Below are 27,982 nucleotides of genomic sequence, written 5' to 3'. Positions count from 1 at the left end.
ATGACCTCTATTATATGGGTCATGAATGGCAGAGACCACAATGACTTACCTTAAGCATTGACCATACTCATCAGGATTAATACCACCTACACAAATTAAATCTACATAGCATTCTGCCACTTCTGAACCATCATCGATGGAAACGCAAGTATTCGTACCCATCAAACAACTTAACAAATCCATTTGTGACAACAAGTATCGCCTTCTTACTTTTGTATCAGCGGCAAAATATAATTTCTAAATGTTACCTTACATCCGGATGTTGACTTTTTCTTCTTAATTGCCTCAATTTTTTTTCTTTTGTCGAAATTTAAGTCAAGTTTTTCTATTTTGATGAAAGATTATGTTTAACGACATCATGATTATGAATTTTTTTTTAATCATAAAAAAGCAGAACAATGCTTCTAGGTATGAGTGTATTCTATATCCAATCAGAGCTTTTACAAGAATAAGACCAAAGCTTTATATGATGGAATCTAACGTAGGATTTAGACTCTCTTAATTAATACAATAACAAGTGAAATTCTTGGGTCACATGTTCCGAGATGAGGGTTCAAAGTGGAGCAAATCACACAGATCAAGTGAATTTTTTTTCATTTTTTTTAGGGAAAATCGTCCAAACAGTGTCTGAACTTTTCCAGACTATTAATTTTCATACCTATACTTCAAAAAATATCAAAATGGTACCTGAGTATTTGAGCCCGACCCAATTTTCGTACCTAGTAACAGTAAAATCGTTAATGGAGTTAACTTTTGAAGGATATTTTCGTCATTTTACTATTCATCGACTCCAACCTCTTCTTCTTCTCCACCGAAACCATCACCAACTAGGAGTAAGTAAACTGGAAAATTCACTGATTGCTCATACACAGACCAAGAACCTATAAAATTTGGCAAAGAGCCACAAAAGCTTTGATCTTGCATATACCATCGCTTATACATATAAAAAAAAATGAAGACCTGCATTAAATATTTTTCCAAACTACCATTCTATCAAATCAATAACAAAACAAGGTCTGAATTTTTTTTAATTAGTCTGAAACAAATTAAAAAAACACAAACCTAGCAGTCAAAAATCTCTTTCAGTAATGAAAGAAAAATATAAAAAAATAACTTCAGATGGTCACTCAAAACACACATACACAGACCCGATTCTCCGAATATTATTCAACACAAATTAACCAATACAAATACAAATTGTGATCAATCAATCGAAGTCAAGAATCCACTAAAATATGCAAACCCAATTGCCAAAAGAAACCAACTTTTCCACTAGACTCAATCACATACCTATTCACTGTTCTACAATCACCCAATTCAAGCACAAAACAATTGAAACCCAGAAGCCAAATCACTTCAACAACAAAAATCCATGGAGAAAAAGGATTGAGAAGTTACCAATTAGAGAGAAGAAGACCAGGAAGACATGAACAAAAAAGCAGAAGCTTTTGATTCTCATGGTCTCTGAACAAAAACTGGAATGGATAAAAACAGAGAACACAAGTTGGAATCGATGCCGTACCAAAATTATGAGCCATGTAATCCCCAAATACATGGAATCACAAACCCCGAAATGAAAGCATCCACATTGAAACTCAAATAAGGTTACCAATCTTTCCTTCAATTAATGATCTTCAAACTCAATCCAACAAAATTCAGATCAATTCCGATGTATCACAAGATCTGCAAAATTGACAGTAACCCACAAACAAGAATATGTAAAAGCTCAAAACTTTACCCTGATTCATTGATTTCATTCACAAACAATACCAACTCAATAATCAATAAGCAAAGCTCCTCAAATCATAAAACCGAGACAAGAAACAAAAGATTGAATCTAAGCAGAAGATTAAGAGGGCATAAATTACCTAAAACTTCCCCTATAATCTGACAACACTTTGAAGGACTTCAGATGATCTTCAGTTTACCCAGCAAATTCCTTCTTTGCTCCTCACAAGTTTTCTCTCACTGCAATTCCGAAACAAGCAATTCAGACCCAAACAAATTCCTCATACCATCTAAATTTCTGAATTCGGAATAGCACAATACACACAAACTGATTACCCAGAATCTATATCAAACAAAATTAACAGCTCCAACAAAAAATAAAAATTGAATCACTTAATTGAAAATCGGCATCGAAAGCCTAGAAAGGCGAAACAATTATATGAGCTACGAGACCATGATTGCGAAGCGGTGACTCGGCACGCCAGCGTTGTAGATTTCCGAGAGCTGTCGATGATGGGATGGAGGAGAAGAAGAGATAGTATATGCAAGATCAAAGCTTTTGTGGCTCTTTGCCAAATTTTATAGGTTCTTGGTCTGTGTATGAGCAATCAGTGAATTTTCCAGTTTACTTACTCCTAGTTGGTGATGGTTTCGGTGGAGGAGAAGAAGAGGTTGGAGACGATGAATAGTAAAATGACGAAAATATCCTTCAAAAGTTAACTCCATTAACGATTTTACTGTTACTAGGTACGAAAATTGGGTCGGGCTCAAATACTCAGGTACTATTTTGATATTTTTTGAAGTATAGGTATGAAAATTAATAGTCTGAAAAAGTTCAGACACTGTTTGGACGATTTTCCCTTTTTTTTAGGGAAAATCGTCCAAACAGTGTCTGAACTTTTCCAGACTATTAATTTTCATACCTATACTTTAAAAAACCTCAAAATGGTACCTGAAGTTTTGGCTCCGATCCAATTTCCGCACCTAGCAACAGTAAAATCGTTAACAGAGTTAACTTTTGAAGGGTATTTTTGTCCTTTCACTATTCATCTTCTTCCTTGTTCGTGTTCTTCCTCCTCGACCTCAAATCCTCCTCATCTTTCTACCACCACAACCCGAATCGAAACCCCTCTTCTTCTTCTTACTAAGCTCCTTACTGAACTCCTCCTTCCGTGAAAATACAATGACTCTCTCTCTCTCTCTCATCTTTACTTTGTTCTCTGTTCTCTCTGCCATCTCTCTCGTCTTCATTCAACGTTCATTAACAACTCCTCCCAATTGGAAACAACAATTGGAAACAACGAAAATCAATTTGGCTCTATATCTTTATGATATGACACAAGACAACGATAAATTGGAAACAAAAAACAAACAATTTTAAACCCAATTTCCTTCTCTTTTGCTCTATTCCCAGAAAATCTGCACAATTTCCTGCATTTTGGGTTTATGCAAGAAGATTATAGTAAAGGCTAAAGCTACCCAATTTCTTTACCACTACTACTGCACAAAAAGAGATCAGATCAGATTGGTAAAAGACTGTAATGGAGTGGACTGGGAGTGAGATTAAGAAAGAGAGGCCTAATATCGAATGGGTTTCTTCTCCGAGCACCAACAGTGAGCCTAAGAAGCTCAGGAAGAAATTGGAATGGTGGGTATCTTTGGATGAAGAGGTGGACTTTCTCAGCGATGTCATCTGCATTGAAGTCGGACTGGACCTCGAGGTGGAAGAGGAGGGAGAGGAAGAAAAAGTGGTCGAGATGATTGAGGAGCTTGCGGATTTGGTTGGTGCGAACGGAGATCAACCGCTTGTTGCCGCCATGCTGGCCGTCCTCTTACTCCAAGATGATGCCGGGGACCCGGCTGGCCTTCTGCTCTTTCGCGGCGATGCTTTTGCCGGAGACTAAGCGCGGGACGACAAGGATGGTCTGGTAGTATTTCGGGTCGGGTCTGGGGAAGGACTCCGAGTTGGAATCGTCGTTGACGAGAACGGCAGCGGCAGATTGGGTGCAGTGGCGGAGCTGGAGGGGTGCGGAGAGGGCGGAGGCGCAACACCACTGGAGGAGGAACATTTTGGATTTGGGGTCGGCGAGTAGGACACTGGGAGTGGGAGATAAATGTCAAATGGGGTTTAAGAGGGTAAAACCCTTTTTTCTATATGAAAAATGAAAATTGCGGATGTTAATAACGTAGTATAGGAAGAAAGATGAGGAGGATTTGAGGTCGGAGAGGAAGAACACGAACCAGGAAGAAGATGAATAGTGGAAGGACAAAAATACCCTTCAAAAGTTAACTCTGTTAACGATTTTACTGTTGCTAGGTACGGAAATTGGGTCGGGGCCAAAACTTCAGGTACCATTTTGAGGTTTTTTAAAGTATAGGTATGAAAATTAATAGTCTGGAAAAGTTTAGACACTGTTTGGACGATTTTCCCTTTTTTTTATGTATTTTACATCAATGTCATTGTTTCATGAATTATTATTCTTATTTATTGTTGTTATATAGTTTAAAATATTGTTTTAGCAACACCTCGCCGATGATTTGTTTAGGGAAGACATGAACTTGAAAATCGTTCAATTTTCCTAGTTGCTACTATTTTGTGCAAAGATTGGGTGACATTTGACAAACCCTCACACGAACACTTTGGTCCACTCCCAGTGCAAAGAAACCTCCCTATGTCCTTGGAAGATGATGATAATCCTATCGATGATAGCGATGGTGGTGGAGTATGCAGGTTTGCTTGGTGTGCCATTGGTGGTCTAGATCTTTTGGAGGGGAAGACAGTGCCGTTTTCTGTTCGGCGATGATGGCTATCGACAATTCTGTGGCAGCTGTTTAGGACAAGTATATAGAATCTGGTAGCACTCTTTTGGTTATTTTTAGGTTTTTCTTTACTTTTGTAGTTTTTCGGTTAGGTTCAATAAGTCTCGAGCTAGGGTTTGGGAGTCTTGTTTTGGTCAGTGTGCCATTTCTGTGGCGTTACTCCAGGGAATTATAGGTTTTAATTTCAGTGCTTTCTGGTTGTCAACATGAGGGTGAATTGCCTTTACATGTGGTTTGGAGGTATTTGGACACGGTGTTAGAGGGGATAAATTGGCTTAGTTTAATGTTGGTTGCGAGGTTGTATCGTTACTCTTGAGATTGGATATCTTTCATTGTAGCTCGTGGTTTCGGGCGTAAAGTTTAGTTATAGGTCGAGTTCTTTTGGTTGATGGATGTTGTTATTAGTGACGGACCAGTAACTACGGATTTTTGTAAAAATATGTCGTGGTATAGTGACCACAACCGGTCATTCCAATGCGTTGCAATTTTTCAATTATTAATGGATTTTATTTCTTCTCAACAAACTTATCTATACTATTATTAAGAGAAGAGGTTTTGTTAGCCAAAATTGAAAATTTTGACAGATTTAACCCTGAAAGATTAAAAAACTTTGAAAATTAATTAAATCACAAGGGCAATTAGGAAAATTACAAATTATATTTTTATTAAAAAAATAAACAAAAAAATTCCCATAACCCATTTTTGCCTCCCACCAACTTCTCTCTACAACAACTGTTTTAATCCATTATCTTTTTTTCTTTCTGAAAAAAAAAAAACATACTTGCACACGTAGAGGAAGACTAGTAATTCCCTATTTGGCGCAAACAGCCCTCTCTGGCTTGGGCTTAACTAACTAGTGTTGCTAAAAAGGGAAATATCTCTATAGCTCTCAAAAAACTTGGTGCAGACTATGGCTTTCTCAGTCTCCACAGCCACAGCCAGTTCCAGTCCCCAATTCCATTTCTTCTCTTTTCACTCCAATCACCAATTCCCAGTCTCCCTCTCTCTCCCAACCCACACCGCCAGACTCCTCGTCTCCTGCTGCGCCGCCGCAAAGCCTCAGACCGGCCCCGTCAAGAAGAAACGCTCTCCTTCCTCGCCCTCCACCACCACCACCACCACCCCCACCAACAACAACAACAGCAAGAAAAAGCGTAAGGCCAAGGATAATAATACCAGCTTTAGCAAGGTTGAAATTGTGGATGATTTCGGGTCTTCAGATTCCGGGTCGCTGGGTTACCATCCTACGCCGCTGCCGAAGCCGCCCGCTGGGTTTGTAGTGGATGATCACGGCAGGGTTCTTATGGCTTCGTCCAAGCGAATTGCCTCGATTGTGAGTTTCCTTGTTGCTTCGTTTTCTGTCACTGTGTTTCATTTCAAGGTCACTCTCAGTTATCAGGTCAATGCTCATGGCACTACCTTAGTTTAAAGTTTGGAACTTGAATCTGTATGATGAAGAGTTCAAGCATAGTTGGTTGGTTTTCTTCATTTATCTTTGATGTGAATCTTTGTGACCTTTTTTACATTTGTTTTGGGGTTATGTGTTAGCTGATTTTGTTGTTGTTGTTGCCCAAATGAGAACAAAATCAAAACAGAAAAAGAGCCATAATCTTGGACATCTTGACTGATTCATCAGAGGTGGGAAATGGTGTAATGGTACAAATTGTATGTTTGTGGGAAAAGAGAAAGAATACTCATTCTAATTTGTCATAAGATGCAGATTGTGGTGAAAGCTGGGTTTTCTGATTTGGTTGCGAGAACGGAGAAAAATGAAGGGAATGAGAATGTGGGGACAGAGCATATACAAAATCAAACTACAAATGTTATTTCAAAGTTTGATAGAAAATAATCTTACTTGTGGTAGATCAGAGTTGTGTTTGGGTTGTGATAAAGAAATACAGAAAGAAACAGGTTTAGAATTTTATCAGATCACCTTTTAGACCTGGAATACATAACTTGGCTGATAGATCCCGGTGTGGGTTGTGAAGGACGAAAAGCGCCTGAAATTTCTGTTTTTGAAGGACACGGGTAGCCATTTTCAAATCTAGGTGGAATCATATAGCAATGAAAGTGAGTGTTCTGGAGCCTGGACAAGAGTGGAGGACAAGGGTTTTTGAAGAAAGTAATCCTTTGGCAGTGTAAGAGTCCATTTCGCTGGGAACTCATGCTGAATATTATATTGAGTATGCTGCCTGGAGGGAGTGGGAAATCAGATACTGATAAGGAGTCTTTGTTTTTAGAACACACTGATGAGAACAGGCTTTTGGAGGATAGAGAGCCGTTTCTTGAGGCAACAAGGGATTTTAGTAGGAATGCGCTGGAGATTAAACATGACGGGAGAGCTGAGGCCCTAAACTCAAGCAAGAGGACTAGAAGGAGAATGATTATTTTTTGGACTGTGGTGGACCAGTGGCAGGTTTGGGCTGGAATGAACTGGAGATCAACAATGTTGGGAATGCTCAGGCCCTAAAATCAAGTCGAGAGGAGCAGAAGGAAAATGAATTTTTATTTTTTATTTTTTATTTTTAGGACTGTGTGGTGGACTGGTGATATGTGAAAGGCAGGTTGTCTGTCAGTCTAGGGAAGGATTATAAAAGTTTACTCAATTGAGCCATTTTAGAAATAATTTCTCACAGATATGTTGAAGCGTGGCCGGAATGAGTTATGACATATGAGAATGCCTTTCACCGTTAACAGGGCTCTCGGAAACCTGGAAACAAGTTGAGTTCTTTAAAGAAACGATAGAGAGTACCTTGTCTCCAACAATGAAGAGGAGGCAGCAAAGATTACTGGGTTGGGAAAAATGATCTTTGAGGGATCATCATGGCATCTTAATGTACAAGTGGGAGAAAAGTCTAAATAACAATTTGCCAAACATGGTAAGCTGAGGCAGTTTGATAGTTGGATTACAGTTGATGGGCTCCTGCTGCGCAGGTGGTCCAGAAAGTATTTCGAGATTGTGGCAGGCTTTTTAGAATTGGACAAAAAGGAGAAAATCAAAATAGTTGTTTGAAGCTCGTATAAAAGTCGGGGAGGGGAGTATTTGATTTCTTTCCTGGTTTTTGGAAAACTTCGGGAGGAACATATTTTTTTTTCATTTGCAACCCTACCTTCACTGGCAAGGCCAGTAATAATGCTTCTGTTCTTTCTTTGAGTTAATATTTCGGATTCAGGAGTTTGAGTGACCTGGAAGTTGGAAGCCTTTGGGGCAATTTTCTTGCAAATTCTATTCACTCCCTAAACCCTATTTAAAGCATTTATTGGAAAATCCTTCCTGCCTCAGCTCACTCCCTCTTCTGTATATTTGGGTGTTAGTTTGAGTTATTGCTAATAGTATGGCCCAAATGAGCAGATCTTTTTCTCGGCTCTCTCCCCACAGTTGTGTATCATGTGCGAAGGAGCCAGTGTGTGAATCATCTGTTTTGCGCTTTCTGATTGCTTTAGCTCTTTAAAGAAGGGTGTTTATTAGGATTCTAATGTGAGCTGGGACATTCCAGGATTGTGTGTCTTTGTTATGTGAAACTACATATTTTTTTGGAAAGAAGGTGTTGGTTTTGGGGAGATCTGCTATGAAGGCAGTGTTGGTTAGTCTGGGAATCATGAAGGGATTCAGTTCCTTCAATTTCTAGGCATAGGTCCTTTCTTGCTTTTCAATCAGATTGGAATGCGGAAGTTAGTATTGTTGTTTTTAGTGCTTATTGTTTCTTTCTGCTAGGATTGTTGTATTTACTGGTACTTTTTCTCACTGTATACTTATCCACTTTTCTATAGTTATTCCTTTTCTGTGAGTGACTTTTTCTTGAATCAGAAATAGATACAGATTTTGTATTTATTGTTTCTTTCTGCTAGGATTGTTGTATTTACTGGTACTTTTTCTCACTGTATACTTATCCACTTATCTATAGTTATTCCTTTTCTGTGAGTGACTTTTTCTTGAATCAGAAATAGATACAGATTTTGGTTTAACTTATTTATTTATCATTACATTGCATCTTTAAATTAAAAATAAATTAAAATGAAATTCTGAAGCAGTCTTGGACAGGTTGATCCTACCAATAATTTCCCATTAGAGTGCGTTATAAGGAGAGTGTTCAGAAGCTCACGAGGGGATGAATGTATGCTGCTTTGCCCTGTTGACACGTACGTAATGTCACTTTTTTTGTTGCTGAGCAATTATCCAGAAATATTATCAATTTTATTTTAATATTTATCTGACATATTAAATATATATATATATATATAAATATATCCTGCAGGCCTGTTCAGATATTAAAGAGCACCAATATAGATGGTTGGTCAGCGGTATGTTTTTCTGGTCCACTTCTAGTTTTGTGTTCACTCATTATTTTGTGTAGACATTGTATGAAAATTTGGGCATTGCACAGAAAATAGTCCCTGATGTTTTTAGACATCGCTTGCAATTTGAAATTGTTTATTGATTACCTATAAAAACTTGTTTATTGGTTTTTTTCTCTCGAAGTTCTTTGTGGCCATATTAAGTCTTTGTATCTTTTGAGGTAACAACATAAATGGTTGGCTGTGATCATCCTCTTCTTTCTAATGCTTTACCTTCACCTCCATTGCTAAAAGGCTAGAATGGACTTTTACTTGGATGGATGAAACCCTTATACAAAGTTCATTTGTACAATGTTTTATGTGAGGGAAACGAGGTGTCCTCAACACCTAAAGGCCATCAGAAAAGTAAAATTGTATTAGACTCTTGGGTCTCCTATAGATGATATTAGAGAGATGTCGATACAAACGTGATAAATCCTTTCAGAATACAAACTTGATAGATTCTTTCACATAATTCAAGGCTTCTCAATCAATATGTCAGAGACCAGTAAGAAGTCTTAGTGTTCTTACCGTTAGCTTCATTTCCTTGTCAATTTAATCTACGTTGTTCTGTTTTAGGTCAGTGATGAAGAAGTTGAAGCTATTCTTCCTTCTGCTGCTTATGCCCTTGCCAAGATACATATGCATCTTGTACATAGCGGGTATGATGCCACATATTCACAAGCCTTATTATATTCTCAAATCCAGTATCTTGGTTCTTCTCTTTTCTTGATATTATTTTGCTTCAAATCTGTGTGTTCCTATCAGATTTTGCTATACAGCAAGGGGAGGATTTTGTTACTCAGAAGATGACATATTTGATTTTCGCACAGGCAATAGTTCTCTTCCCTCTTTTCTTTAAACTGTTATATGCTTGCTGAAATCTTAGGTGGCTATGATATCTATATTTGATATGTGCCTTTCTATTTTATACTCTTCCTTTCTATTATTTATTTATGGTGCTGACTATTCTGCAGATGATGGTGAAGATGTAGATGGCTTGCCAACCGAGGGTGTTGAGATTACATGTTTCCATTTGGTATGTGATAACCATCTATGTACAGTATAATCTCTTAGTTTTTATGTGAATGAGTAAAGGTTACTGATGAGGACATCATAGCCAAACCTTTTAAGGTTTATGAGCGAAAGAAATGGAAAAAGAGAGCAGCTAGTCATTCCCTTTCCATATGGTTTGATTAATTGCTTTCAGTCTAGAAGTCTCTAGGCAGGTGTCTTTCAGTTTCAGTTTGGATCAGTTTCAGTTTGGGATTTTTAAGGTTCTTTATTATTTCAGTTTCAGTTAGGAGTTTAAATTCCTTTATTAGGTCTTTTATGCTTCAGTTTTGTGAAGTGTAACAGCCCTAGCTATGAAAGAGTCTTTAATGCTAGTTAATATGAGCTATCAGCTCAAATATAAATAAGTGTAAGTGTCAAGTGGCCAGATAGGTCGTGATAAATAAAAATTTCAGAGTGTTTCTGAGTTTTCCAGAGATTGGAGTGTTGGTGTGAAGCCTTGTGTGAGAGTGAGAAACCTGGGAGGGAATCCTAGTTCTTAGTTTTCACTTTTCTACCCTACAAAACCGGTGTTAAAGCCCTATACCATTAGAGTTTGTTGATCCTGGTGTCTAGGCAGTGATTGTACTGCATCAGTTTTGGTATCAGAGCTGGACAAGCTCTGGTGTCTCCTAGCTCCAGCCAAAAGAAACTTCATTTAGCCATGGACCTTGAAACTTTGGCTAAAGCGATAGAAGGTTTAGCCGCCCAAATTGGTCATCTTGAGACCAGAATACAAGATCAAGCCGTTGCTTCTGACCGTCGTTTGGCAGAGATTGAAGCTTCCATCTACAATGAAGAAGAGAGTGTACGTGGGGGACCAAGGATGCAACCTAGAAGGAATGTTCGCAGACAAAATGTTCCACATAACACTGGGCAAAATGGACATGATCCTGAAGAAAAGGCAATGAAGTCTATGAAGATTGAAGCTCCTAGTTTTGATGGCCAGCTGAATGCAAAGGTTTTCTTGGATTGGTTATCAGACATGGATCATTATTTTGAATGGTATGAGTTGTCTGAAGATCGCAGGATAAGGTTTGCAAAGATGAAGTTGGTGGGCAAAGCTCGAGATTGGTGGTCTAATGTGGAAAGACGAATTGCTAGAGATGGTGAAGATCCTATTGCTCATTGGGATGAGATGAAAGAAAGGCTGAAGGAGAAGTATGTTCCTTTGTCTTACAAGGAACGCTTGCTTGACCAATGGCAATCTCTTCGTCAAGGAAGCATGACAGCTGCTGATTATATTGATAAGTTTGAAGAATTTATGGTGAGATGTAACATCACTGAAGACCCATCAGTAACTCTTGCTCGTTTCAGAACAGGTCTTCGTCCAGAACTTCAAAGAGAGCTGATTCCTCATGATGTACATTCATTAGAGCGCGCTTATCAATTAGTGCTGGAATTGGAGCGCTACTTGAAGACCCCTACAACCCCTGTGTACAAGCGGGTTGATCAGCGGAACTCTGAATTTCGTCCTAGCATCTCTGGGACAAAATCGTCTCCATTCTCTAAGGGCTCCAATACTTCCAATTCGCTGGTGAAAGCTGAAAAAGAAAAGGGATTACAATCTGGTATGCGAGGAGGGGCATCTATAAGGTGCTATAGATGTCAAGGTTATGGTCACTATGCTGGTCAATGCCCAACTAAAGAGCAAACTCGAAGTTTGTTTGCAGCAAGCACAGAAGAAGAGGCTGATGCTCAAGGAGAATTGGAGGAAGAAGTTTATGAGCCTGAAATTCCAGCTACTGATGATGATTTGGAGGGTGAACCTATAGACATTGTTCAACCAAGAATGGGTGTGGTTAGATGCACTTTGACTCAACCTAAGAGTACTGAAGATTGGCGGAGAACAAACATTTTTCACACTTATGTCAAGCGTGGAGACAAAAGTTATAAGGTCATCATTGACAACGGAAGCTGCATCAATGTTGTCTCCCCTCAAACCATCTCTAAACTGGGTTTGATCGCTGCTGATCATCCTCAACCTTATCGTGTGGCATGGATTGACAAGTCTTCCATTCCCGTGACACAGCGATGTCAAGTTCCTATTCAGTTTTCATCTTACAAGGATACTGTTTGGTGTGATGTGGTGCCGATGGATGTGGGACACATTCTTTTGGGCAGACCATGGTTGTATGATCTGGATGTAACCATTTCGGGCCGTGCCAACTCATGCTCCTTTATTCATGAAGGAAAGCACATCAAGTTGAACCCAATCCAGCCCAGACCAGTACCTCAACCAACACATAGCAAGGGAGGACAACAACCAAAATCCCTTAATATCATCAGTCCAAGACACTTTGCAAGGGAGACAACAGGTGATTCTGTTATTTTTATATTGATTGCAAAGGAATCTCACCCTTTGACTAGTTTGGAGTTGCCCTCGGATGTGAAATCAATCCTTGAGCAGTTTACTGATGTATTTGCCGAGGACCTTCCAAATGAACTTCCTCCTCTCCGGGATATTCAACATGCAATTGATCTGGTCCCTGGAGCAACATTACCGAATTTACCACATTATCGGATGAATCCAACCGAGCATGCAGAATTGAAAAGGCAAGTTGATGAGCTTCTTGCAAAAGGGTTCATTCGGGAGAGCCTTAGCCCTTGTGCAGTTCCTGCCCTTCTTACACCAAAAAAGGATGGCTCTTGGAGAATGTGTGTGGATAGCAGAGCCATCAACAAAATCACAGTCAAATATCGGTTTCCAATACCGAGACTTGATGACACGCTGGACATTTTGGGAGAGACAAAACCATTGCTCTTGTGGAGGATCGCTTCTATTGGCCTAGTCTCAAACGTGATGTTGCTAAAGTTGTTGAACGATGCCGTACTTGTCAGTTGGCAAAGCACAAAAGGCAAAACACAGGGTTATACACCCCGCTGCCTGTCCCACATACTCCTTGGCAAGATATTAGCATGGATTTTGTGCTTGGGTTGCCTAAGACTACACAGCGACATGATTCCATTTTTGTGGTTGTGGATCGTTTTTCTAAAATGGCTCATTTCCTTCCTTGTTCTAAGACATTTGATGCTTCTGAAGTGGCCAAGCTTTTCATGGATGAGGTTGTTCGGTTGCATGGTTTGCCTAAAACTATAGTGTCTGATCGTGATGTTCGATTCATGAGTTATTTTTGGAAGACTTTGTGGCACATGTTGGGCACCAAACTCAAGTTTTCATCTGCTTACCATCCGCAAACAGATGGGCAAACTGAAGTGGTGAATAGAAGTTTGGGAAATCTGCTGCGAAGTTTGGTTGGTGAGCATATCAGGTCTTGGGATTCAATTTTACCTATTGCTGAGTTTGCATATAATAATTCAGTTAACCGGACTATAGGCCTGAGTCCCTTTGAAGTTGTTTATGGTCACAAGCCCAAAGCTCCAATAGATCTCATTCCCATGACGGTTTCACATAGGCCATCACAGTCAGCTAATGAATTTGCAAGTCATATTCATGAGCTGCATGCTGAGATTAATCGTCGGATTAATAGGAGCAATGAGCAATATAAAAAGGCTGCTGATGTACATCGAGCATTCAAGGAATTTTCAGTGGGAGACTTTGTCATGGTTCGAGTTAGACCTGAACGTTTCTCTAAAGGGAAGGCAAAGAAGTTACAAGCTCGCAGCATTGGACCTTTTAAAGTATTGCAGAAGGTTGGAACCAATGCATATGTGTTAGAACTCCCTCCAGAAATGGGAATCAGTTCTACTTTTAATGTGGAGGACTTACTGCCCTATAGAGAACCTATGGTGCCTGTGTTGCCATTTTCTTCTGAATTTTCACCAATCACCCCACCTTTGCCTCGTTCTAAAGTTCCTAAGAGAGATGTGGTGGAAAACATTGTGGATGAGCAGGTTGTTTCGACAAGACAAGGTGGCTACCAGAAGTACTTAATTAAATGGAAGGATAGACCAGATTCTGACAACACTTGGGTAACTAAGGAGGAGCTGCAGCGCATTGATCCAGATATTCTGGAAAGATACTACAGCTTTATCTCACCGGAGGCGAGTTCTTCCCAGCCGGGGAGAATTGATGAGGACATCATAGCCAAACCTTTTAAGGTTTATGAGCGAAAGAAATGGAAAAAGAGAGCAGCTAGTCATTCCCTTTCCATATGGTTTGATTAATTGCTTTCAGTCTAGAAGTCTCTAGGCAGGTGTCTTTCAGTTTCAGTTTGGATCAGTTTCAGTTTGGGATTTTTAAGGTTCTTTATTATTTCAGTTTCAGTTAGGAGTTTAAATTCCTTTATTAGGTCTTTTATGCTTCAGTTTTGTGAAGTGTAACAGCCCTAGCTATGAAAGAGTCTTTAATGCTAGTTAATATGAGCTATCAGCTCAAATATAAATAAGTGTAAGTGTCAAGTGGCCAGATAGGTCGTGATAAATAAAAATTTCAGAGTGTTTCTGAGTTTTCCAGAGATTGGAGTGTTGGTGTGAAGCCTTGTGTGAGAGTGAGAAACCTGGGAGGGAATCCTAGTTCTTAGTTTTCACTTTTCTACCCTACAAAACCGGTGTTAAAGCCCTATACCATTAGAGTTTGTTGATCCTGGTGTCTAGGCAGTGATTATACTGCATCAGTTACAGAACACAGGCTTTTGTTTGTCTGATGAAGATAAGTACAGTTATATTCATTCACAAATGATCCGTGTTCTTTGAAGATCAATTCTATAGTCTTCTCTCTTTTCTGGTCGTATTTTAATGTGTTTTGGACTTGGAAATATATTATGCAAGTATAGCAAAGTCACTGAACAATGTCTTTTCAAACCTGAGGTGTTGTCATTCTAGGAGAGGTTATTCACTGCTTCATAAAGTGATCTTGATTTAAGGTTATTTTCTTATAGTCTGGAGAAATAGAACTTCCCATCTCCTTTTTCACTTACATGCTGCAGCAGTCTCCAGTATACATCTTTTTGGTTTAGTTTCATTTCATGAGATCAAATACAAAAAGTTGTATATGTTGTAAGTACTTGACCATTGCTGTGTTGATTGTTAATCTGTGGTTCTTTGCTGCAGGATGGTGCGCATTATATGGTTTACACACCCTCTGATCCACTTCTCTTTGTTGCTGTAAAGGTACTGTTCAAGACCTAATAAGCTGTATGCACCTCCAATATGCAATAGTACTCAAGATTCTATTATTCTCAATTACAGTTCTTTAATTTAGCTAAAACTAAAGCCTGATCCCATAATCTGGAAAGATAACCCAAGTAATTTGGATTTGTTTGTGCAGGATGATGACGGTCTATTGCAAATTGCTGATGATGTAAGTAATGCACTCATTTGTAGTTGACAGGATATCGTTTTTCCATTTCTTTACCATCTGACTATTTGTGCTCTGCTTGAAGTTTGTTAGATTTCAACTCTGATTATTGGCATACTGATTAGCGCCTTAACTACGTTGTTCATTTAGCATTTCTTTTGATAACCTCCTTTTCGTCCCCCATGAATCGAATAGATTATCGGTTTGTTTCAAACTTGAAGAATGTGCTCCTTAGTGTTTTCAGCTTGACCGCCTGTAATATATTCAGAAGCAAATATCAGTATAACTAGCAATAGAAGCTTAGTTTCAGAATCAAACAGTAATCAAAATGCCAACGTCAATTGTTAGTTTTCTTTTTGCTGTAGTGATGAGTCGTAGACCATCAATTGTTATATATTTTTATAGAAAATTAAGGAATGGTGTCTTGCTGTTGGAAACAGGATCTGCTGGAGGACCCTGCCATCATTAGCGCCATAGATGAGGAGACCGAGTTTAACGCATTGGTGGTATGTAACTGCACTTTGCTCATACCATTATCTTATTGTTAAAGTGAGCAAAGTGGTTGCTTAGGGGTTTTTCTGTTTTTCTGTCACTTCTGCAGGAGGAAGAAGCAGCTCTTCTTGATTCATTGCTAGGAAAAGAGTAGCATGTGCTCTGTCAAGTGTCGACCGGGGTATTTCTTCATGTCCAGTCTTTCTAGTGCCCGTCACATTTGATATGAGAAAGCATTTCTAAGGACGGTGGGTGAATAGCCCTGAGAAATTGACATTTGACTTTAACCCATCTTTGCCTTGTAAATAATTTTTCTTCTTTTGTAATGCATGTATAAAATCTTTCTTGTAGCTCAGTGTTACCAGTGCTTCTCTTAGTGATTAAAGTAGCGTATTATCCATCAATTTTGAAACAGATGAAGGACTGCATATACCTTATTTTCTGTACTCTTTTGAAGCTGCACTTCATATTGCTTCATTGATACAGTTCATTCATTCACATAAAAGTAGAAATTTTGGTGTTGATTCAACAATAAGAAATACCAACTGATTATACCAAGTACATCGGTATAGGAAAGACCATGTAGGACGTGACATCAGGTTCTCAACCCTGCATGGTGCTTGTCGAATAGCCAGTATAAAGATCGCAATTGGAAAATTTCCAAAGCTAGGCCCTACTCCCCAAATTAATGGTAAGCTTGGATCATGATTTTCTTAGAAATTGCATAACTTTCTTGATTTGTCGTCGTGAGTGTCTATTGGGATTTCTTCTAAAAGTTTTTGGAAGAAGTATATATATATATTTTTCATATCACAATTAGGCGGGTTAATAGATAGAAAATGATTTTTTTCTTAAAACAGCAAAGTTGTTTTAGTGTCTCTATAATGAACAATACTTTTCAAGGGTAGATTCTCCTTGAGTAACTAGAATACCACTAATTAAGGAAGAAGAAAAAAATAAACATATCGTATAGACCAATAATATTAACTCAAACCACCACAATATTATGGTTTGTGATCATAAAATAATTTTTCGTGAAATATATCATTTTGGTGAAGGGTATTACTTGTCAGAGTGAAATGTAGGGCTGTCACTTGGTCGGTTCAAATCGGTTATAGGCCTTATCAATTTTAAAACTAAAGTTTTTGGTTTCAGAATGGAGTTATCACTTACCAACCAAAATTTTTGGTATTTAATTATATCTACCAAATTTGGTATTTCAGTTTCCGGTATTACTAACTTTACAGCAAGTATTTCTTATTTCAGTTTTCGGTATTACCAACTTTACAGCAAATATTTATTTGTAATATAAATTAGAATGAACAATACTATATAATTTGTTCGATAAGTTTCGAAAGCTTTGTATTCATCTGCTTATCTAATTATATGTCTCCTTACGTACAAATGACATCAAGTTTTAGTCATTTTCAATAAAACTAGTCATTTAACGATTTTTCACCAGGTAACTTAAAATACATATACTATTAATCTAGCATTAATAATAATGTTAATACTATTATGAATATAGTTATGTTTACATTTCTTAATATACATGTATGTGCATTGAAAACTAGAATATATGTAGCTAATATTTAGATAATCGATAGTTTCGGTATTTGTCAAAACTAAACAAACTTTTTCGGTAATAATCAATTTCGATTTTATCAGTTTCGATTACCAAAAATTAGGTGTAAGAAATTGGTAATTGGTTGGTTCGACAATTACCCAACCAAAATAGTGAAATGTGAGGCAATTAGTTACAACTATTCACTAGGTGGGTTAACTTGATAATTTAATCCAGAAATTAACAGAGGGTATTTTGGTCATTCTGATAATAAACGGATTTATTTTACCCTGTTTCTAAATTCCGGCAGATTTGTAATAGGACTCTGCAGCGTTCCTTGAACCGACTCGGATTGAATAATTTTCAGGTTTGAGAGAGGAGAGAGTGGTAAGGAAGAAGAAGAAGAAGGAGAGAGATGTCGGGTATGGGGGACGGGTACGTGGGCACGGCCCAAGACGCCGTGAGGATCCGAAGGCTGGAGAAGCAAAGAGAAGCTGAGCGCCAGAAAATCCAAGAGCTCAAGACCAAGTCTGCCTCCGATAAAGGCCAGCCCGGCCTCCTCCAATTCGGCTCAAGTACTTCTGAGGTACTATTTTCCACGCTTCTTCTTCTTCTTCTTCCAATCCTAGGGTTTGCTCTGTTGCTTTCAATTAGAATTGTTTTAATCGTTTTGGTTGGATGAGTATTATTTCAGATTCTTGAGACGGCGTTTAAGAAAGAGACTGTTGGTTTGGTCACCAGGGAGCAATACGTCGAGAAGGTAGATTCTAAAGTGGCGCATTAGTGTTTTTGAAGCTGATAATGCGAATGGAAGCATTGGAGTGTAATGGTGTAAATTTGTATTGCAGAGAGTAAATATTCGGAACAAAATCGAGGAGGAAGAGAAGGAAAAGCTTCAGAAGCTTCAACAGGAGTGAGTTTCGTATTCCAGGACTTGTTGAGTGTTTAAATTCCAATGTCTTTCGACACTGTATCTTTATTTATTGTAATTGTGTTATCTTGTTGTATTTAGAGAGGAGGAATTTCAGTTACAGAAGCGTAAGAAGAGGAAGGTCAAGGGGATTAATCGATTGTCCTTTGCAGATGACATTGAGGATGGAAGTGAAGAGGAAGATGGAGAAAATAGTGAGCACTTTTCTCCCTTAAAGCATTAGATAAATTTAGTTCTGATTGTAGTCGTCTGTGTCTAATGAATGTCATTCTAATATTTAATCACCCTACTGTTTACCTGTCATATAATTTACCAATATGGAAGTTTATAGATTGATTAGGCACTATTTTTTCAGTAGCTGATGATTATCTGTAAATCTGGACTAGAATCAGTTGCATGCATGAATGTTCAACTTCTAATTTTTTGACATGATGTATAAATAAGTTAATCTGCTTCATGAGTCATAAGAGAATTCATTGTTCAGGAAGTTTTACTTTATAGTTGGCCCTCATGAGGATACTCGTTTATGGATGCGCATCAGAAACTTATTGCTGATTTAGTGTTTTTTTGCTTTTTGGTTATGATTTCTGCAGAAAGTACAGAGACTAAAAGATTATGGTCTGGTAGATTTGGCAAAGATCCTACTGTGGAAACTAGTTTTCTCCCAGATAGGTACTCTCAAACTCACTCTCACTCTCACTCTCACTCTCACTCTCACTCACATGTGGCCCTTCCTCTGTTTGTTTTGTGTCTAAGCTATAGATTTGTTTCAGTGAGCGGGAGGCAGAGGAACAAGCTGAGCGTGAAAGGTTGCGAAAACAGTGGTTTCTTGAGCAGGAGAAGATACGAAGTAATTCTGATGTCTGGCTTTGTTTGTTCTTTCTCACCCTTTTCCAAATAAACAGTTTTCAGACAAATTTTTGCTGTGTTTTTTTTCAGATGAGCCGCTTCAAATTACTTACAGTTACTGGGATGGAGCAGGGCATAGGCGGACTATCCAGGCAAGTAAAGCATGCTCAAGTTACATTTTTTCTTTTTTGGTGTTTCTCTTTTGCTTTGAAATATGGATGTATGTATTCAATTTTCATGTTTTTTGGTCACTATTTCAGGTACGAAAGGGGGATAAAATAGGAGATTTTCTTCGCTCTGTTCAACAGCAACTAGCACCTGAGTTTCGAGAAGTTCGAACTACCTCAGTGGAGAATTTGCTATATGTAAAAGAAGATCTTATCATTCCGCATGTAAGATAATTTTGATAGAAGCATCTGCAACTAGTTCTGGTTAGATTTGCTAAATATATGCTAACTAATTGCACATGCTTTGTTTCATGGTTGTGGAAGTACAGCAGCACAGTTTCTATGAGCTAATTGTAAACAAGGCAAGGGGCAAAAGTGGACCGGTAATGTTCAGTATTTCTTATTGTATTAATTTGACTTAATTTTCCTTGTAAGCTGCGCTCAACACTGCTTATTGAATATAATATTGTTTTGTATTTTGCATAGCTTTTTCATTTTGATGTGCATGAGGATGTGCGAACAATTGCTGATGCTACAATAGAGAAGGATGAGGTACTTTCCTTTTCCTTTACTAATATGTGATTCTGTATCATTTATTTAGTTTCCATATTGAGAATGAAACACAAGCATAAAACAGCTAAAGTTAAGTTCATGGTTTAGTTTCCTAAATTCTCTTTCAGTGTACTTTGAACGTGAAATCTAGTTGTTGCTTCTCATATGTCAATGTGGAATCTATGCTGGGTTAGCAGTGTTGGATGCTAGCTAGTTAGGCAATGTGAAGAATGGGTCCTTGAGTTAACCTTGACTGTGGCCATGTTTTTTTTTTTTCATCTTTTCTTTTCCTGAATCCTGTCTCATGTGAAAAGTTTTCTGGAACTGAAAATGAATCTTAACTTCCTTGAACTTGAAATCAAGTTAGTGCTTCCTATCACAATGGATATCTTAGCAATTTCGGATGCTAGTTAGCTAGCCAGCTCAGGTAATGGATCTTTGAGCTAATCTTGGCTATATCTACCCGATTATCTATGATGTTTCTGAAATTGTAAATGAAACATCTGATATAGACACTCTACTTGTTGGTCAGATTCTTTTTTTTTTTAAAGATAGAATATGCCACATTTCAGTTACATCTTCTGAATTTTTCATTCTTACGATTCTTTTCTGAAAAACCATTTTCTTTACGCTACGAGATGCTATGACATATTTATGGGATAGACTAGGATATGGGCTTTTCTCTATGGGGGATAAGGTTTCTGGCTTGCTAGACACATCCCTTAAGCTATTCCTTGTTCATATTTTCAGGCAAGTGACCTTAGTTCTAGTCATTTGTAGGTGCAAAATTTTGTACTTTGATTCTCCTGTATGCCCTGTAGAAACTAGAAACCCATACTCTCATTCTTTCCCTAAAAATGTCACCTCATTCCCTAGCCTTTACAATTCAAGTCTTCATCTCTGACCAGACCCAAGACACAGAATACATTCCTTAATTCCTTAAGTTTTTATTCACTCTTACCCCAGAGGGAAAACTAGTAAAGGCGCACAGGAGGAATTATTGGTTACACATTAATCACCTCGTAGGGTTGGCCTTACATAATCATCCACGTTGTCGGGAATGTAGAATGCATGCCTTTAAAACTCTGCACAATGATTTTGTGAGCAGATAGATACTACATTTCATTAGAACAAGAATTTTGTAGGCTTGTGTATGTGATTCACATGTTTACTTCTGTCTTATACCTTTGATTGTTTTCTTTGGCAGTCTCATGCTGGGAAGGTCGTTGAGAGGCATTGGTATGACAAGAATAAGCATATTTTCCCTGCTTCTAGATGGGAGGTACGTGCGTGCGTGTATGTGTACGTGTGTGTGTGTGTGTGTATGTGTATGGATGTCCAACAGTTTGGCTTTATACTGTTGCATGATGCTTGTCATTCTACATAATATAGATTTTCCCTGACAAATGCACCCAAGAGCGTTTGAGTACTCTAATCTCTGGAGTCTGGAGTAGTCTTATATTTGTATCTGGGGTGTGTGTGTGTGTCTTACCTGTCTACACCTGGATGCTAATGAGTTAGGCTTGATTCAAGTTGCATGATGCTCGTCACTCCACTGAACCCATAGTGTTCCTTGAAATATGCACTTGAGTGCTTTTGGCTCTTTTCCAACCTCTTTCACTTTAATTGGATTTCTAGGCTTCTCAGCCGCTACTTTGTAGTATATAAGACATTTCTTAGTCTTAGTAGCTAAACCAGATTTCGTTTAATAGAAACATAATTATGATTGATTGAACAAACATCTCATTAGGACACATTTAAAAGTTCACTGATGTTGATAATCTTTTGTTGATTATTTTCGTAATGCCAGATATATGATCCGACGAAGAAATGGGAGCGTTACACCATCCATGGGGACTGATTTCATAATGGCAATACAGGATACAATGCATTGCACAACTTCATTGGTTGTTGGGCTCAACTTTTGCACCCAAATTTTTGTATAAATTAGACCATCAACTTGTTATAGTCGGGGATCGTATGGGGTTGTAGCTCAGTAACTGCATTTCCTTGATTTTTTAACTTGCTGATCAAGCAATGCGAGACAATGCTTTTTCTTTAGCTGATTGTGGACTTATAGCTTATGTGCAATGGAATCTATGATGAGCATCAATCTTTTGCGACACATTTATACTTCCAATAAAATCCAGTAGTTGAAAAACACTTCCATCCCAATGATTCTATCATTACAGTTTACATGACTGTTATGCAAAGTTTTTCTTTTGAATTTGCTACTTCCTATGGAGAAGTTCGTCCGTGTAATTGTTGTTCCTTTTCAATTGGTTTGAGCTACAAGCTCTTCTGCATGAGCCTAGAGGAATAGTTGGAGGCTCTTAAGTGATTGTCAGCATGAGTTCGAATTAATTGATGGGGGGAGAAGAGGTGCAGAGACAGCCAGGAGGTTTGCCTAGAAGCAGCCACCCTTGAAACAGTGCGTAATACCTCACTGATGGAGCGCACAAGCATCTCCGAATTGTTCCATAGAGTCAGTGGCGGAACTAGGATTTATAACTTGGGGGGGTCGGGATTAGTATAAGTTAAGTTTGAACATATGCCTGTAATTTTTTATACTATTTTTATTTTAATGCAAGATACTATTATTATTTTGAAAAATCTTGAGAACTATATATAGCATTATAGATAAATTATTAGTCCACATATAAAAACTATATATTGACTGAGTAGGTACACTATAATTTGAAAAAATAAGTGAAAAATAACCACCAAGAGTTTATTATTTATTAAGTTTGTTGTTATTGTTATTTATTAAGTTTACTCATGTGGTTAATTGTAGGTTTCCTTCATAGTAACCAGTAAGTGAGCTCATAAATGTGTAAGGGGATTCATTACCAGTTTCTTTGTTTATTTCATACTAGTTAGCTATCTAATTAGTATGGGTATGTGTTGGAATGATAGGGGGGGTCTGGACCCCTTCAGACCTTCAAATAGTTCCGCCCCTGCATAGAGTATGATAATCGATGGCGAAAAGAGCATCTCCAAATTGTTCCCTCGAGTATAATTATGCGGAGTAATACCTAAGGTGTATATCCAAATTTTCTTATTTGGATTTATTTGGCTATGATGATCTGAACCATTCATCTTTTAAATTAATTTTTAAAGATTATCTCTATAAATCACTCTCCATTTAACAATCGACATTTTTTTTTCTTTTTGATAGAAATTCTTATATAAAGTCAAAATTAAGTTACTAAACACAAAAATTTAAGTTAATAAAAAATAAAACATTGAGTGTGGATTGTAAAATGGATAGTATAAATTTCACTCCCTTAAAAAATCAATGCATAGGCAATTCATTTATTCATGTATATTTAATGAAATATAGGGTCCTTGACCAAAAGCCCCAAAATAAGAAAAACTTATTTCACTTACCCCAGTAATAGATTTTTATTCCCACTAACCCAATTTAAAACAAAATGACATTTTTTCTCTAACCTAATTAATGAATTTACATAAAAATAGATTTAGACAATTGCAATAAATTGTCGAACGACCTAGTTTCCCGGAGCTAGGGTGAGATCGGAAACCTAGGGTTTTCTTTGATCTGCATTGTTTCTTGCGGCCATGAACGTGTTGTTCTGGAATTGTCGGGGGATTTGCAATCCTTCCACACGACGTGCTCTGAAGATCTTAATCTCACAGCACAAACCGAAACTGGTGTTCCTGATTGAAACTAAAATCAGAGATGAGGATGAGTTCGAGCGACTGCGATACAACCTAGGGTTTGATCATGCAGAGGGTGTGATGAGCGTGGGGTTGGCTGGCGGTCTAGGCTTATTCTGGTATGACGGTATGAAGGTCCAAATCCGGCAGCCTTCTACGGCTCGTTTTATCGATGCAGTGGTAGAGGAAGGTGATGGTCTTACGCGGTGGCGATTCACGGGGTTTTACGGCAATCCGGGAGCTGCTGATAGACACGAATCTTGGGATATTCTCAAGGCTTTGAGTGATGACGATAGCCTACCGTGGGTTGTACTCGGCGACTTTAACGAAATTATGTTGGCATCTGAGAAACTGGATGGCAGACCGCAATCGGAGAACCAAATGAGCGGTTTCCGGGATGCGTTGGGATATGCAGAATTGGTGGACTTAGGGTTCCATGGGTGTTCGTATACATGGAGTGACTCTGAGACGAAGGTTCGGTTGGACAGGGTGGTTGCTACGGCGGCATGGTTGGACAACTTCGTACACTCTCGAGTCATTCATTTACCTCCGAGCAAGTCAGACCATATTCCACTCCTGCTCTGTGTTAGTTCAGTTCATATTATCCAGAAGCAGAAATACCATAGGTTTCGGTTTGAATCACTTTGGTTGAAGCATGAGGGTTGTCATGTGACGGTCCAGCAGCAATGGCAGCGACCGGTTCTGGGGCAGCCTATGTTTATGGTCTCGAAGAAGATTGAAAGGACAGGTATTGCACTAGATGCCTGGCAACGAAGTGTGTTTGGGGATAGGAAGAAAGCATTGATGGAGATTCGATCAAGACTGGAGGAGCTTCTTAGTTTGTCATCGACTCCGGCTTTGTTGGTAGAAAAGGGTAGTTTAATGGCCCGCTTGGAGAGCTTACTCTCGGAGGAAGAATTATATTGGAGTCAGCGAGCTAAAGTCTCATGGCTTAAGGAGGGAGATCGTAATACGGGCTTCTTCCATCAGAAAGCCTCTAATAGAAGAAAAATTTCATTAGGGGTCTTTACGATGAGGCAGGGGTTTGGCAAGAAGATGATGATGGTGTAGAAACAGTGGTTGTGAGGTACTTTGAGAAGATGTATAAAGCAGGAACTATTGATGCTGGAGCTTTGGAGGAAACTCTACAGGCTATTTCTCCTTCGGTTATGGAAGAGATGAATACTTCTCTTTGTTCTCAATATACTTGTGAGGAGGTGAAGGAGGCTTTGTTTCAAATGTATCCTACAAAGTCTCCTGGACCGGATGGAATGCCGCCTTTATTTTTCCAACATTATTGGGAGAGTATACGGGATGATATTACTGTTGCGGGGCACAATTTTCTACAAACTGGTCAGTTGCTTAAACAGATTAATTACACGCATATTTGTTTGATTCCTAAAGTTGCTACTCCTGAGGCTATGGCAGATTTGAGACCAATTGCATTGTGTAATGTAATCTACAAGTTGTGTTCGAAAGTTATTGCCAACAGGTTGAAATTAATCTTGCCTCAGATTATATCGCCTTTCCAGAGTGCCTTCATTCCAGGTAGACTGATAACTGACAATACCTTGGCAGCTAATGAGTTAGCTCATTTTATTCATAACAAAAGAGCAGGTGAGGAATATATGGCCTTGAAATTGGATTTGAGTAAAGCCTATGATAGATTGGAATGGGCGTTTTTATAGAAAGTAATGGAGCGTATGGGTTTTGCTCATAGTTGGGTGAAGATGATTATGCAGTGTGTTTCTTCTGTTCGTTATTCATTTCTGGTTCGAGGCAAGCCCCGGGGTTATGTGGTGCCTTCTCGAGGATTGCGGCAAGGGGATCCTTTATCACCGTATTTGTTTCTCCTTGGAGCAGAGGGTCTTTCTGCTTTGCTAACAAAGAAGGCTGAGTTAGGTGTGTTACCTGGCATTTCTATTTGTGATGGAGCTCCCAAGGTTAAGCACCTTCTCTTTGCAGATGATAGTATGTTGTATGCGAATGCTAACTTACAGGCTTGTCAGGAAATTAGTACTGTATTGACGGTGTATGGGAAAGCATCTGGGCAGCAAGTAAATTTTCGTAAGAGCTCTGTTACGTTTAGTAAAAATGTGGACCTTGAAACTCAGAATTGGCTAGCCAGTTTTCTGGGTGTTACTGTAGTAGAGTCTCATGAGAAGTACCTTGGTTTGCCTACATATGTTGGAAGGAATAAAACTAGTACTTTTCAATATATTCAAGAGCGTTTGGATCAAAAACTTCAAACTTGGCAGGGTCGGCTTCTTAGTGGTGCTGGCAAAGATATTTTGATCAGGGTGGTGGCTCAATGTTTACCTACATATGCTATGAGTTGTTTTCAATTAACAAAGAATTTTTGTGATGATCTTCAGCAGAAATGCGCAAGATTTTGGTGGGGGAGTTCTAATGAACAAAGAAAAATTCATTGGAAATCCTGGCAGTTCCTTTGTAGGCCAAGGAAAGAAGGAGGTTTAGGATTCCGAGATCTACATGGTTTTAATAGGGCTATGCTAGCTAAACAGGGCTAGAGAATTGTTCAATTTCCGAATTCATTGATTGCCAAGATGTATAAGGCTACGTACTTTCCCGAAACTTCTTTTTGGGAGGCAGAACCTCATCCATCACCTTCCTTTTCTTGGCGGAGTATTTCTGAGGCTAGAAGCGTTTTAGTCAAAGGGGCACGTTGGCAAGTGGGAGATGGGAATGATATATGGATTGGTGATCCATGGATACCTAGAGATGCTCCATTTAGGTTATTACCTGTTCAGAGAGGTCGAGATGCTTCTTGGAAGGTCCGTAACTTGTTGAATAATGATGGCAGATGGAATGAAATTTTAGTACAGCAGGTTTGTCATGTTGATGATATCCCCTTCATTTTGTCTATTCCTTTGAGTAGCCGAAGGGTCAAGGATCGTTGGGTGTGGCATTTTGATTCTAATGAGCGGTTTTCAGTTAAGAGTGCTTATAGACTCTTAATGGAGGAGGAGATGGTGCAAGAGGTTTCCTTGCAAACACAAGATCTATGGACGAAGCTATGGTCAACCAATATTCCAGGTACGGCTAAAATTTTTCTATGGAAGGTGTTGAACAATTGTTTACCTACTATAGTTAGATTGTTAGAGAAACAGGTTCCATTAGAGATTCGGCCTTGTGTTCTTTGTGGAGTGGGGGATGAGTGATAGGAGCATTTTAATGCGACGTTTTAACTGCATTTCCCTACATTTCTTACGTTATTTCCTTATTAAAACCCTGTTTAGGAAAGTTTCCATTCTTTGATTGGGAAAGTTCCTATTTGTAGAAAGTTTATATTTTTGTAGTTTCTATTTATCATTTTAGTAAGTTTCCATTTTCAGTTTAGAAAAGTTGCCATTTTTCATTTTAGGAAAGTTTCTATTTTTCTTATTAGTTTCTATTTTTAGGACCTCCAAGCAAGTGGAAAATCTTGAGGAGGAAAATCAAAGTTGCAACCAAGTGGAAAATCTTGAGGAGGAAAATCAAAGTTGCAAGCAAGTGGAAAATCTTGAGGAGGAAAATCAAAGTTGCAAGCAAGTGGAAAATCTTGAGGATGAAAATCAATTCAAGTTGAACAAGTGATAAACAAGTGGAAAGATATTTTTTACAAATTTGTCTAACATATCTAGCCTTTCATTTATGTTCATCTCCACCCTCCATTCATCATTTTTTGGGCTATAAATACACTTCTCCTCTCACTCTCAAAACACATTCCTTCATCCATTTCATCTCCTTGTCTCACCATTTCCTCTCCATTTTCCTTAGTCACATCTTCCTTCATCCATCTCATCTTCTTTGTCTCTCCATTGTGCATTCAACGTTTCAAGCAAGGGAGAAGAAGAAGAAGAAGGAGCCGTGAGCATCATCATCCATCCTCCACCTTGAAGCTTGCTTTCGAGATTCAAGAATCCATAACGTTTCATCCTTCATCCCCATCTCCATCTCACGGTGTAATTCAACCTCTTTCTTTGTAATCTTGCTTAGTTTCGTGAGAATTGTTTTTAGTTAACATTTATGTTTGAACAAGGTTTATATTCTGAAATTTTATGATTGAATAAAGAATTTCGATTCTTATGTTGTGATTCCAAAGTTGCTTATGTGTGATTGTTCGATTGAATTTGCTTTATAGATATCTTTTGTATTTTAATCTTATGTGGTTCGAAACACTTAGGGTTTTGATATGAATGGTGCTAGGTTTAAGAACATGAAATCGACTTTTCGTTTTGTGTAAACTTGAATCAAAGTAGTAAAGGTTTTGGACAAAAATCGAATTCAATTGAAGAGGATTGCAATTAGGTGAACTTATTCATACTAAGTTGTACACTTGAGTTGATAGCCTTTCTCTATGTGTAATGCGTTAAACATGACATGATTGACTAGCTTTCTAGGGTTTGATTGCATGTTTAATAGGATTAATCTAGGTGCTTTCACTTAGATTAATTAGCATTGAAAAGTAAAATATGGGAAATCGTTTGCTTTCGAATGTTTCACATGATCAACTCCTTTCACATGACTTGGAAGAACAATGTAGGGTT

At 38.3% G+C, this 27,982-nt stretch overlaps 2 protein-coding genes across 2 annotated transcripts; both read left to right on the top strand.

Annotated features, from left to right (window-relative positions):
• Positions 1 to 5,390: 5,390 nt before the first annotated feature.
• On the top strand, positions 5,391 to 16,102 carry LOC112188220. The gene is made up of 10 exons (XM_024327304.2): positions 5,391 to 5,881; positions 8,591 to 8,688; positions 8,805 to 8,850; positions 9,463 to 9,545; positions 9,652 to 9,716; positions 9,861 to 9,922; positions 14,950 to 15,009; positions 15,167 to 15,199; positions 15,637 to 15,702; positions 15,798 to 16,102. Exons 1-10 carry the CDS (start codon positions 5,459 to 5,461, stop codon positions 15,840 to 15,842), a joined length of 981 nt encoding a protein of 326 aa, XP_024183072.1. The 5' UTR covers positions 5,391 to 5,458; the 3' UTR covers positions 15,843 to 16,102.
• Positions 16,103 to 17,572: 1,470 nt separating this feature from the next.
• Positions 17,573 to 21,920, top strand: LOC112187814 (protein XAP5 CIRCADIAN TIMEKEEPER). Its single transcript, XM_024326760.2, has 12 exons — positions 17,573 to 17,838; positions 17,947 to 18,012; positions 18,101 to 18,165; positions 18,265 to 18,377; positions 18,777 to 18,855; positions 18,957 to 19,033; positions 19,123 to 19,184; positions 19,293 to 19,424; positions 19,529 to 19,582; positions 19,686 to 19,751; positions 20,959 to 21,033; positions 21,562 to 21,920. The coding sequence occupies exons 1-12, from the start codon at positions 17,668 to 17,670 to the stop codon at positions 21,610 to 21,612; spliced, it is 1,011 nt and encodes a 336-aa protein (XP_024182528.1). The 5' UTR covers positions 17,573 to 17,667; the 3' UTR covers positions 21,613 to 21,920.
• Positions 21,921 to 27,982: the final 6,062 nt, after the last annotated feature.

The sequence above is a fragment of the Rosa chinensis genome, chromosome 2, assembly GCF_002994745.2.
Source record: "Rosa chinensis cultivar Old Blush chromosome 2, RchiOBHm-V2, whole genome shotgun sequence".
NCBI classification, from domain to species: Eukaryota; Viridiplantae; Streptophyta; class Magnoliopsida; order Rosales; family Rosaceae; genus Rosa; species Rosa chinensis.
The sequence above is the reverse complement of the archived record's forward strand: the minus strand, read 5'-3'. Positions and strand labels throughout refer to the sequence as shown.